The sequence below is a fragment of the Amphibalanus amphitrite genome, unplaced genomic scaffold (genome assembly GCF_019059575.1).
Source record: "Amphibalanus amphitrite isolate SeventyFive unplaced genomic scaffold, NRLGWU_Aamphi_draft 000757F_arrow, whole genome shotgun sequence".
Taxonomy (NCBI): domain Eukaryota; kingdom Metazoa; phylum Arthropoda; class Thecostraca; order Balanomorpha; family Balanidae; genus Amphibalanus; species Amphibalanus amphitrite.
Window position 1 is genome coordinate 83385 of NW_024882251.1, and position 12567 is coordinate 95951.

Genomic DNA, 12567 nt, shown 5'->3' on the forward strand with positions numbered 1-12567 from the left:
CTTCAGGCTTGTCAGGGGCGTTACAGTCCTGTCAGGGCCCAGGGGCACCAGGCCCGTGGTGTCCCTGCTAGGCCTGTGGTGCCCCTGGCGGTCCTGTGGTGCCCCTGTCAGGACTGTGATACCCCTGATAGGCCGGTGGTGCCCCTGGCAGGTCTTTGGGCCCCCGGGCCTCAAGGGGGGGCATGACCCATGTGACCCCCCCCCCCTTGGATCCGCCACTGAGTGCGCTAACCACTTCACCACGCAGCCAGATAACGAATTTAGTTTGTTTTGTTGGGTTTTGCCTTTTCGGTCTGACAAGACCATTTCAGAGCCGGAAGGATGATAGGATGGAGACATTGGTCTTCTTGGCGAGCACCCTGGGTCCAGTTCATATAGAGTCCCATTGCTGTTACGTGACACTTGGAAAGGGCGACCCCACAATGGATTCATATAGCCACTCTTACACACCTGCACCAACGTTTCCCAAAGTGTCCCTTTGATTAGTGGCACTTTGGCAAAGTGACTCTTGCCGACTGGCCTTTCTATATGAACTGGGCCCGGCCCTGGTGAGTTGCCGGGGCTGAGCCTGACCAAAGGATAGGCCGAGCAGCCCCCAAGCACTCACCGCACCCGGCTACGGGCGAGCTCGACTTACGGGCAATCCCAAATGGGATAAAGTTTCCCGTCCAGTCCGGATCAGGGGGTTGCGGCGTGGAGGAAGATTTGAGTTTCCTGAGGATATTTTGAATACAGAAGCTCTTTGTGAAACATGAAACATGCATTTTACATTATTTTAACGGTCAAAACAGCGGCCGATGTCGGTCCGACGTCGGCCCGACGTCGGCTGGACCTCAGCAATTGATCTCGGTCCGACGTCGGCCCGACGTCGGCTGGACCTCGCCTGGACGTCGGTACATGCGGGCATATCCGACACCCAGCCGACGTCGTGCCGAGGTTGGACCGACGTCGGGCCGACTTCGGCATGCCGATGCCGAGTTGCCGACGTCACCCCGACGTCGGCCGACGTCGGGCCGACGTCGGCATGTTTACTGGGTAGCGGTGTGCCAAATTTGAACGCAATCGGCCCAGCCGTTCCTGAGATCTGGAAGCGGCATTCTGCGCGTGCGCACGTACACACGGGGTCCAAATTGACTTTTGCACGGCACCCTATTAACCGGTCCCCAACCCTGTACCAAATTTGAGCGCAATCGGCCCAGCCGTTCTCGAGATCTGGAAACGCCCCCTGGACGTGCGCACGTGCAGTAGCACCCTAACTTTAACACATGCAGATGAATTATCTGATGGAGACCTAACTGTGTACCGAGTTTCAATTCAATCGGCCCAACCGTTGTGCCGTTATTGAGGTTGCAATTTTGGGGGTTCTGAAAAAATGTCCAACTTTACCACACGCCACGTGCGGTGGTTGGCAAGAACGCATGGTGGCCATCACACCACAGAACTTTTACGTCCAAGTGACATTCAGTAAAGAAGACCGCTTGTCAATCAGATGTCCCGTTCCTAAGATATTAGCTTTTGAAGAGCGTCCCCACGGCCGGCCGCTCATACTCAGGATTTTCCCTGAGTATGAACTCGCTCGCTCGCTGCGCTCGCTCGCTCGTAATCAGCCCTTAAAGGAAGGGGCGCGTCAAAAGTGCTTCAAGGGTTCGCCTGATCGCCAAAATAAAGGTCGCAATCGATTCCCCGGGTCAATATCTAGCCGCAGCCTCGGGTTCCAGATGTGTGCAACTTAGGGGAAGTTGGGGGAACGCCGAATACTTTTTTTCTGACGCCCGTAGCACGCAAGGTAGACAACATAAGCTATTCTTGTTGGCGTCATTCGAGAGGCCAGTCTTTTGCCTTTCAAACATACCAGGCGCATTTGATGAATTCGCATACCGTTAAGCGCACAAACTAAAAATATCAAAGAAGTGACTTTTTCGGCGTTGCCCCGGACTGCGGGGAAAGCCGAAAATGGGAGAAATGATCTACGGGAATGCCGAAATTGATGTTTTGCTATTTTATCTCAAATTTTATCCAGAATTCGTCAAAGCTGACACGCGTTTTAAGAGCTTGAGGACGCTTGGTGCACACTGGAAGTTAAAATTGTGTGATATAATAAGAAAAGGCCAGGTAAATCATTCCTTATGGTAACAGGCCGTTGTGTCGGTTAAAAGTGTAATTTGTGTGACTAAAAATACGCGTTGCTATTCTACGGTAAAGTTAAAGTTCGATAAAGTTCACGTAGCATGCTTTAACACGCGTAAATGCACGTTTTCGGCATTACCCCAGCCAGCCATACTTTCATTTGCAGGCCCATAACTTTTCAACGTGTTGTATAAATTTCAAATAGGCAGCACACTTATGCAAAGACGTGCTGAAGATTACTTGGCCGAATTGGCCAGACAAACGGTAGCATAATGAGTAGGAAATGCAGCTTCGAAGACGCATGTAGTACAAAGGAAACGTACCTTGAAAACGCTCTTGGCGCCCTCACAGCCGAAGTATTCCGAATGACGACTGGTAACAAACATGCGATAATTGGTAGTCACTTAAGCTTCAGAGCATCACTGACAGGTGTCATCCATGTCGTACGGTTTTCGAAATATCTCGAATTTCGGCTTTGCCCCAACCCCGGCATTGCCCCAACTTCCCCTACCCCTTACCCCTTAATCGGCCCTTAAGAAGGGGCGCGTCAAAAGTGCCTCAAGGGTTCGTCTGATCGCCAAAATAAGGGTCGCAATCGATTCCTCGGGTCAATATCTAGCCGCAGCCTCGGGTTCCAGATGTGTGCAACTTACCCCTTACCCCTTAATCGGCCCTTAAAGGAAAGGGCGCGTCAAAAAAGCCTCAAGGGTTCGTCTGATCTCCAAAATAAGGGTCGCAATCGATTCCTCGGGTCAATATCTAGCCGCAGCCTCGGGTTCCAGATGTGTGCATCTTACCCCTTACCCCTTAATTGGCCCTTAAAGGAAGGGGCGCTTCAAAAGTGGCTCAAGGGTTCGTTTAAGGGGTAAGGGGTAAGTTGCACACATCTGGAACCCGAGGCTGCGGCTAGATATTGACCCAAGGAATCGATTGCGACCCTTATTTTGGCGATCAGACGAACCCTTGAGGCACTTCTGACGCGCCCCTTCCTTTAAGGGCCGATTAAGGGGTAAGGGGTAAGAGCTAGGGCCATATAAATGTCATATTCTTGCTCCCCGTCCCCCAATTGAGCTGATAGGAGTTTTTCAAGTGATTCTGAATCCGACGCTGTATTCGTTGCTGTTGCTGACGCTAACTTCACGGACATAACTTCACGGACATGTTTTGTTCGGGGTGGGTGGGTAATCAGTGCACCCTAAGTCTCAGTATGGAGTTTTGAATGGGCTCGGAAAGTGGCCGGTTTTGGCCCCTCACTTGGAAAATGGCTGGATCCGCCCCTGGTACCTACCTATAGGGGAAAGTGGGTGTATTGCGCCCTCCTAACCAATTGCGCCCACCAACATTCCCACGGATTCAATGGCATGTTTAGAATTTTGTGTTCGAAAACATTATTTTCACCACTGGATTGTTCCTTTTATGGCCCAAACACTCCGACGAAGCCAATCAGCAAGGCTCATTACGCCATCAAAGATGTTATGGCGTTTTCTTAACTTTTTTGCAGTATTTTGAACCGTTGGCTATAAAAATTTACGATATTTGTGTGATTTTCAGAGTGATATTTAGAAAGAAAAACCCCTTTTTCATTGTATATCACTGAAACCGTAAACTTCCTGCAACATCTTTATGATAACTTCTATGCTTTTATTAAAAAGTGCCTCAATTTTAATTGCGCCCATGGCAATTGCGCCAGGGGGGCGCAAATAGAATAATGGTGTAGCCATTGTATCACGACAGTATGAATGCATCATTAACTGATTGCAATAAAGAAGGAGTTTAATGTCAGGCAAGGGAGCAGCCCGCTGTCGTTAGTCCGCAAATTATTTCTCTCGTCAAACTTATAATGCAGCTGCCATTTAGGCCACGACTTGTGGTGTAATTGACAAAATACGACATTTTCAACATGGACTCAGGCGTGAGAAGTGACAGCTATGATAAAAAAGTAAAAACTGATGTCATTAAGTTGTCAAAACGATAAAAACTATTAATTTTGAAAGAACCGATTGAAAAGTTAACTGTATAGGCGCATACGTTCACATATATCTAGTCGGTTACAGTAAACGTTTTCGTTGCACTTTTACAAGCGTACGGACACATGTAAAGTTATCTACCTGGGCAAAAAACATCGCGATTTATACCTACATTTATTATTCATCTAGCCTGAATAACATTATACATGTAAGTAAGCCGCAATGACATTAGACTGCCGGGGTGTATGCATTCCGTCTCATTCACTTAGCCATGTTAAAGTATAGGGCGCAATTGGGTTCTAATTGCGCCATCCCCCTGGCGCAATTTGCAGCAGTTGTTGGCAAATGTGCCCTTTTGCATGTTTCTGAAAAAGCAGCTGTCAGAAGCAAACGAAACATTCTTAATTGATCGGGAGGCTCTTAAATCGTAGTCAATGAGCTCCTCTTTGAAATGGTTACCAAAGCATGCTTATACCTATCTCCAGCGGTTTTCTTGCAATTAGCGTTTTTCCTTAAGGTGGCGCAATTCACCCTCCTTCCCCTAGGTGCAGAGCAAAGGCAGCTCAAGCAGTTTCATTTGGATTGCATGGCGGCCCAAGGCCCTCAGCAAAGTGCAAATGCAGGAGGGCCGGTATTGATTATCGAGCTGTGACGGCTGCCGGCGAGCAGCGCAGGCGCCGGACCCTGCGCACGACGCACCTCGGTCGCCGAGCTCCCTGCCCTTCCCTGCGCTGCACTAGCGACATCTGTCGAGCGCCGACGCATTGCACAGAGGACACGGCTGGGCGTAAACAAATGAAGGCTGCGGCAAAAATGGCTGAGCTCCGTGCAGAGGCCCCTTTGGCTAAATCGGAAAACGACGAAGATTTTGGTGAATTTAGTGATTTTCAGAGCTCACAAGATGTAGAAAATTCCAATGTGAAACCCTTGAAACCCAGGGAAGTGCCGAACGATAATGCAGTGGAAGGATTTTCGGAGAACTTCAATGAGACATTTTCCGGTTCCCTTGAGGACCTTGTGAACAGTTTTGATGAGAAAATAACAAAGTGTTTCAGCAATTTTGAAGAAAATGTCGAAGAAATGGCACCAGTGCAGGTTCGAAGTCAAGAGGAAATAATGAATGACTGCCAGTGAGTATATAAGTTTTTTACCAATGTTTCAGTGTTTCAGCTTGCCACAGATTTAGTATTTGTTGTAAAGCAGGCTTCATGCTTGTTTTTTTTTTGGAAACAAGAAGAGGCACTGTCCAGAGATGCTTTCTAATCAAACCAAACCCAACCTGACCTAACCTTACCTATAACCTACAACCTAAAACACACAACCTAACCTACGTCCTAGTAGCATGTCTCTCCTTGGTTGCAAAAAACAAGTGTGACGCCTGCTTTGCTTCTACCATTTTAGCTGAGTAACGATTCAATTGTGTTTGTCTAAATATCATTGTTTCTCTCAATTCTGTGATTTATCTGATTTCTGAGAGGCCTTTTGACTTTCTCATTGCTATTAGTATTAGCAGAACTCAGAAGCAGCATAAAGCAAAGAACTTTGCTTATTGCTGATGTTTAAGCCATTTGCCAAATAAAGGGAGGGCATTATCAGTATCAAAATTCAGCTGGGTTGCATGGCAGTTTATGCTGTTGATGAAAATATACAAGAAAAATGAAAATTAAATGGATGCTACCTCAATAATTGTGGCACTGGCAGTTGCATTGGGTCTTTTCTTCTAATCTCTTTCCTTGCAGAAATCAACATGAATCCCAGAATTGTCTCTTTTTACACCTTGCTCAAAACTGAAAATGTACTTGATATGAAAAATGTAAATCAGCATCAGGTTTTCTGTGCATGGTTCTCCTTTTGATGCCAGCCATTTGTTATTAGGTATTGCAGCCTAAACTGGGGCACTTTTTCATTGGAATCGCTCTCATAAAGCAAGACAGTGAACTAAGAGGAAGTTGGAAGAAAGCTGTGTTGCTTACCACAGTAACATTTATTGTATTTAACATCCTGTTTGCACACTGCATGGGTGCTGAAATGATGAGCAGTGGTTTTTTGCAGGGGGGCTTTTGAAGTTACTCACTTTTATTTACTCCAGAAGACCACATTTTCTTTTGGGAAAGTGTTAGGCAATGTTTGAGGTAGCATAGCCTCAGGATGAGCTTTGAGGAGCTTAGGACAGTCACAGCTCACAGGTCATAGCACTAAACAATAAACATACCTTCTTCAAGGCTGATGTGGTATCTTGACATATGACTTCATGACATCTATATCCAGGTATTTATATGCTCTGCAGTGAACTGCAACCTGGAACAGAGACATTTGCCCTTACCTTTTGATATTGTTCTGTAAGTTTGTAATTTTGTACCTGTGTTTCTGTTTTGCATTTTATCACATGTGTAAGTTTTGCTCCCATTCATGTTTCATCTTCATGATTGTTCTGTACTTCAAAGCATAAAGGAGTTATTTATTTTCACCCACAACAGCTACTTTGTCCTATAGCTGTCACTTGCCAGTAAGTCATAATCTGATACCTCTCTTTTATGTTTCCCAGGATGTGGTGGACAATCACAGGGAACTTTGGAAACATCTTGCCCATTGACTGGGCTAAGTCTCATGCAAGGAAGCTTCACATGCCAGCTCTCAATTTGAATGACAAACAGGTAAAGCTTAAATTTTGCTTCAGCTCTATAGCATTGTAGCATTTATTGAGTAATGAGGATGCGTTTTTTTAATTTTTACAGTAACTTAAGTTGCCAGATAACAATTGCCAGAGAAGCACATTTTTCTAAACATCTTAAGTCCTTACCACCAGACAATTGTACTGAGCTGTCCCACCAGCAGCCGCTGGACGCCGCTGACTGTGCCGTGTGCCGTCAGGCGGCGCCGGCCGACGACGGCGCGCTGTCAGAGGAGGACGAGGCCGTGGCCAGTGACCTGGACATCCACTCGCTGATCCTGGCCGGCGTGCAGGCAGAGCCGCCCGACCGGCTCAAGACCGCCGACGAAGTCATCAAAGAGATCGACGATATTATGGACGTGAGTAACACACGACGACGATAGTATGGACGTAGGCAACCCTCCACGACATAATGAAAGTGAGTATCCCACCTCGACTATGATAGTGTGTGCCAGGGGCGGCGCCACGGGTTTTCGATAGGGGGGGACGGGGACGGGGGCTTGCCATGACCGAAAATCCCAAAAGTAGATACCTACTGATCGTGTATGCAAAAAAAAAAAACGAGGCACGTAACGCCGCGAAACTTGGCAAAGCCCGCAAAGCCCAAAACACATCGAATGGTGCATCCCGTTTCCAAACTTATCCTAGGACACCTAAGATCGATCACCTTTTCAAGCATCCTTGCCTCTAAATCAAAATTTGCAGTCTTGCCAACTCAAAGCTGGTTTCCTACAAGCTGCGAATTGCTTAGGTATGAGTAGCAGTGCCAACTATTCTTACGTTTCGTACTTTCAAATTTTCGATCTTACGTCTGGTCAGCTTCATGGCTTCACCATCATACGTCTATAGTCATGGAGGAAAAGTGGGAATGTCTTCTGCTCTGACAAGTGCGCCAAAACTGCAATATAATTTCAGAATCATGACATCACCACCTGTTCCATATGCAACGGGCAGGGTGCAGCTTCTGGCTAGCCGTCAGTGGTCATGTCATCGGTGCGTGGTCACTCAAAAGGTCATGCTAGGTCATGGAAGGTCACCAGCCGTTATTTGATCACACTTTCTGATGGATGTTACTTACACTGAAAACAAATCGACACAGTGAGGGCATGTTCTGTACTGGTAACACATCAGTCATGTGTTAATCGCACCCAAAACACAATAAGGCTGTGTATTTTCACGCTTGGCGGGACCTTCGACACGTTTGATAACACAGAAAACAGAATAATGACACACTTTTCTCGTGCCAAGCACGCTGGACGAATGTAATGCATCAGTGTATCGAAATCATGTGTTGTCGGATATGGTAGACGTGTACCCTTACACAAATATACCGTGCCATCCACCAGTGAGCGACCTCTGAACCTTAACTTCAGATGGGGATAACAGAGGGCGTTTTTCGAGCACCGACTTTTATGCTGCGTTTTTGTAAAAATTTGCCAAAGTGTTTTGAGAAAGGTCAAAATGCACAATACAGCCGAGGGAGTCGATACATGATAAATTGTCTAAAGCAATATGCGCTGATTACATCAAGTGCAAACTGAAGCATAGCTAATTAACGTCTGCTTGGAGGAAGAAACTCCTCGGTCTATATAGGATATATTTGAAAAATCGCTGGCCGAAACTTCATCCCGGCTGTCTGGACAACTGTATTGTGCAATAGTCCTCCAATTTGGGGCATCGTCTCTTGGTGTTCTGATTGAGCCGTCCACGTGACGCGTTCACCCTTCGGCTCTGAAGTGGCCGACCGGGCGCAACTCCAGCTCGCGTATGGGTCGGCGGCCTCGTATGGGTCGGTCGGCCGCGTGCTCAGCCCTGACCGCGCTCTGACCGTATGGGTCGGCCGGCCGGGTGCTCACTGCTCAGCCCTGACGGCACCCATGCGCCCGATTCCACTCGGGGCCCGGCTTTGGCAATCAGCTTGTCCAGCCAAAGCTAAAGTCCCTTCAACTGCGCCCCGGCAACAAACTACATAATCACCATGTGTTTCCTTCTTTCACTTGCGATTTGTGTTAAATTTAGTAACACATTTACCTTGTATTCTGCAAATGTATTCACACAAGCCTTATGTGTTGAAGACACAATTATATTGTGTTTTAGGACACAACACGACTGGGTTAACACATTTGTAAATTGACACGTCTGCGACGGGTCAAAAAATGCATGATGCAGGGTACACAAGAAAACCTAGTTAACACGCTCTGCCTGTGCGTTTTTAGTCGTTTTTTGTGTCATTTTGTTTTCAGTGTACCGAGAGCTTCGCAGGAAAAACGAGCGCATGCACCGCTGAAAAAAAAAAATGAGTGAAAGGGTCTCAGGTCCGGCGACCTCTGCAGGTGAAATGCCCCAGGGTAGGATTCCGGTCCTTGTTGACTTTTTTTAACTTCGTCAAAAATGGCAGTAGAGCTGTGATGTCGGCACCATTGTGTTCGTCATGATCGAGCTGGCACGACCTGCAGTCGTTCTCATATTCCCCCTCCCTCCAATCGTAACAACTACAGCAGGGATTGGCAAATGGCGGGGCAGTGGGCACCCCCTTTGGGAGGTAATGAAGGTCTCTGGAAACCTCATCCCTCATCTCTTTAGCATTAGTGGCTCTCCTTATGGAACAGGTTTCTTGACTGGTCTGTTTCACCCCAGAATTCAAAGACTAGTCAAGGTAAAACCGAGCGCACCACAGTGAACACAATTTGATAAGCTGGTGTACCTATCTCAATTTTCATGTAGAACCTTTTACGTATCACGTACCTAAAACCCTTCGTGCACTCATGAAAAAGCAACTGCCATGTTTCAACAGCTGGTAATGGCATTTTCACAGCCGCTGACGTAAGAAGGGGAGGTGGGGCTCGATTAGACCCCCAGCCGTTCGGCCGCCGACCGAACTTAGTTTTGCAGAAGAAAAAAAAACGAGTGCTATCGAGCCCCTTGACGAGAGGGAGCCGATGCTACCCAATTATAAGGTCTTGGGCTACTGCGTGCTTTTTTGGTCCTGCCTGTGATCTATCCGAACACTTCTCCCCACAAGTGCTGGGGTTAAATGGCAATAGATTTCAAATGGTTCCTGTGGTAGAACTGCCATGCTTGAATTTGACTAATTAGGAATGGAAAATATCCATATAGTAACGGAAATCTATGGAATTTCAGTAAACTTGGTTTTGTCGGCAATGGGGTGTGGCAGTGAGGTGGGGAGGTAATAACCCTGCCTGGCGCCGCAAAAAGGGGGGGGGGCACGATCCCCGAGGCCCTGCCGATCACCTTATTACTACAGGCATCACAGCTCCACACCTTTTGCAGATGGCCAGGACCCCCTGCGATAGGTACATCCCAACAGCAATCTTTATTCAGAACCTGCCTTGATTAACCAACGATGCATTAAATGCGACGGATAACTCTACAATGCATTATTATCAACTATTGAACGGGCCTCGCCGATAGGGGGGTACTGTACCCCCCAAACTTTCGATAGCGGGGGACCTGTCCCCCCCGTCCCCCCCGGTGGCGCCGCCCATGGTGTGTGCTTCAGTAGCCTACCACGATAGTATGGACGTGAGTGCTGAGTAACCCACTGTGGCATTACGCACGTGAGTAACCCACTGTGACGATATTATGGACGTAGCCATACTACGATAGTGTGGACGTGAGTAACTTTTACCCCGACGGCATTGTGGACGTGTGTAACACACTACGACGATAGTGTGGACGTCAGTAGACAGTTATAGCCCTCCACAACAGCGAGAGAAACGGATAGACTGCGATTTGAGTAGGCAGAGTTTGAGAAGACTGGGGTCGAGCTCATCACCTGTTGGGCCTTATTGATTGTTTCTTAGTATTCTGCAACTACCCGGATCCTTAATGCCATTTATAGCTATCTCTATCTCAGATAGTGTTTATCTACACTTTTATTTATTATATATATTTATATTTTTTATTATATTTATGTATTTAAATTTCTTATGGCCTGCATTGATCTGTTGTTATGCCTATAGATTTTAGAATGATTGTCCATGCTTTATTCTTGAACGTGACTTTTTCTCATACAGTAACATGTCGTCACGACAATTGTGGTCGTGCGACGTTATGAAAAGATATGTCTCAGAATATAGTTTTGCATCATTGACGTACGATATTATTGGGTATTTATTTTTCAGTCTGACGCCTCCTTGCTCGTTCCACCACCGTCACCCGACTGGGTGCCATACTGTGGGTAGGCTAGTACGGCATATTGGGCTTTGTTTCATGTTCGGCGGGCCGCCTCCTGTGCGGTGTGAACGGTTGGGTTCTAGGTAACCGTGGAGTCCCTTTAGTGGGTAAGTGGCGCACAGTTTGCCAAAAGGCAGAGAAGTTTGCCCACGCGGCGGAACAGGCGTGGCCTCAATGGAATCTAAGGCGTCAGGCAGACACGTTGCGGGCTCGTGAAGGGGCGTTGGTGAGGGTCGCTAGGCGGTGGCAACAAGGGGAGGTAGGGGAGGGGGAGGGCAACTGCGATCGAAGGCCAAAGTCCGACTGGCGAGCGAGTGGGAACGGGACACCTGAACACAATTTTACAGACTGTAAATAGAATTTGACAGCACAGACTGAAGTGCAGGTACACTTCCTGTATATTTTTTCTACACGTTATCAAATGCCCGATTCCGTAAATAGGAAAGTACGGCACTTCGTGAGATTAGAATCTGGGTGAGCCAGTATAACAGCGCTCCTCATTGTGGCTGGCGATATTTTCTTTCGTTTTTTTTTCTGTTGAGATAGGATTCGGAGAAGTTTGTTCTGCGATCGTGACCTCGATGGCTCATATCAGTTGGGTAACGGACACATTGGGATCCGGGCGGCGAGCGAAGTCCTTCTCACCGTGGCTGGCAAGTATCGGCCCATAGTCGGCGCACTCTGCCCAAGTGCCCAGCCGTCTGTCTGTCCACGCACCGCGGCAGTGTCGGCGGTCCAGGGTCCGCGCTCCAGTGGCGTCGCGTCGGTCCAGCGCCGCCCCCGCGGTCCCAGCCCGACTGGAATGACTCAGCGGCCGGAGCGCGTGGACGGACGGTCCCGCTGACCGGGCACCGTGCGAGTCGGGGTGGCGCCGGGAGGGCAGAGATGCAGGCTGGAACCATAGGCACGGGAACGGGGGGGGGGGGGGCAGTGGGGAAAGCTTGCCCCCACAACTCTCGGGTCGCGGGCCCCACAACTTTGAGACGGAATACCGCACTTTTTTGCCAATGTTTTTTTTTTTTTGAAGAAGCAAAGAGACGAAAAATAAGTGGCCTAAAACCGGTGAGAAAACTAGATTTGGGGGGGGGGGTACCCTAGGTTGATCTCTATTACGGTGTGCCCCCCCCCCCCCAGTTTGAAAGTAGTTCCCGCGCCCCTGGCTGGAACGGCAATGAAACAGGGGGTGGGGTGGCGTAAGGTAGCGTGTGGTGTTTTGCGCATTCTGTGCGCGGTAGTGCTTAGTGCCACCAAGGACAACATTCGGGCTCAGCAGTGTACACTTATGCTGCTGAAGCGAACTCTGTTTCACACTTTTGATTATTTTCTTAGAGAGGCTGGCTGGAGAGCAATGAGACGTCGTAGTTATGTAGTTTCGGAGCGAGCGTGTTTCATCCGTTGTTATTGGGATTTTGGACAGCTGCTGGGTGCTGATGCCCCCCCCCCCTTTTCGCGACACTAATCACCATCTTAGTTTTAGTCGACGGTGCAAGGTTCCCAAAAAGGTATTTACTATATCTTAGCCGATATGGAATTAAATATTACATAACAGGGGCGGCTGAGATAGCGCGTCCGACCGCTCTGGGCACTCGAGTGGTTCTCACTCCC

The 12567-nt window shown here is 48.1% G+C and overlaps 2 protein-coding genes across 3 annotated transcripts in view; one reads left to right on the plus strand and one right to left on the minus strand.

Moving 5' to 3' along the window:
* Window positions 1–6430, minus strand: part of LOC122365682 (cathepsin D-like) — a 39241-nt gene extending 32811 nt beyond the window's left edge. The window contains exon 1 of the mRNA XM_043337107.1: window positions 6307–6430. The gene's annotated coding sequence lies outside the window, so the exon portion shown is untranslated. The remainder of the gene's footprint in view (window positions 1–6306) is intronic.
* LOC122365683 (fasciculation and elongation protein zeta-2-like) overlaps window positions 4828–12567 on the plus strand; it is a 30290-nt gene continuing 22550 nt past the window's right edge. Inside the window, exons 1-3 of one of the 2 annotated variants that reach the window (XM_043337109.1) lie at window positions 4828–5224; window positions 6640–6748; window positions 6966–7124. In XM_043337109.1, the coding sequence (XP_043193044.1) occupies window positions 4890–5224; window positions 6640–6748; window positions 6966–7124 (603 nt within the window). In that variant the 5' untranslated portion in view covers window positions 4828–4889. The remainder of the gene's footprint in view (window positions 5225–6639; window positions 6749–6965; window positions 7125–12567) is intronic. The other variant, XM_043337108.1, reaches the window with a different exon arrangement.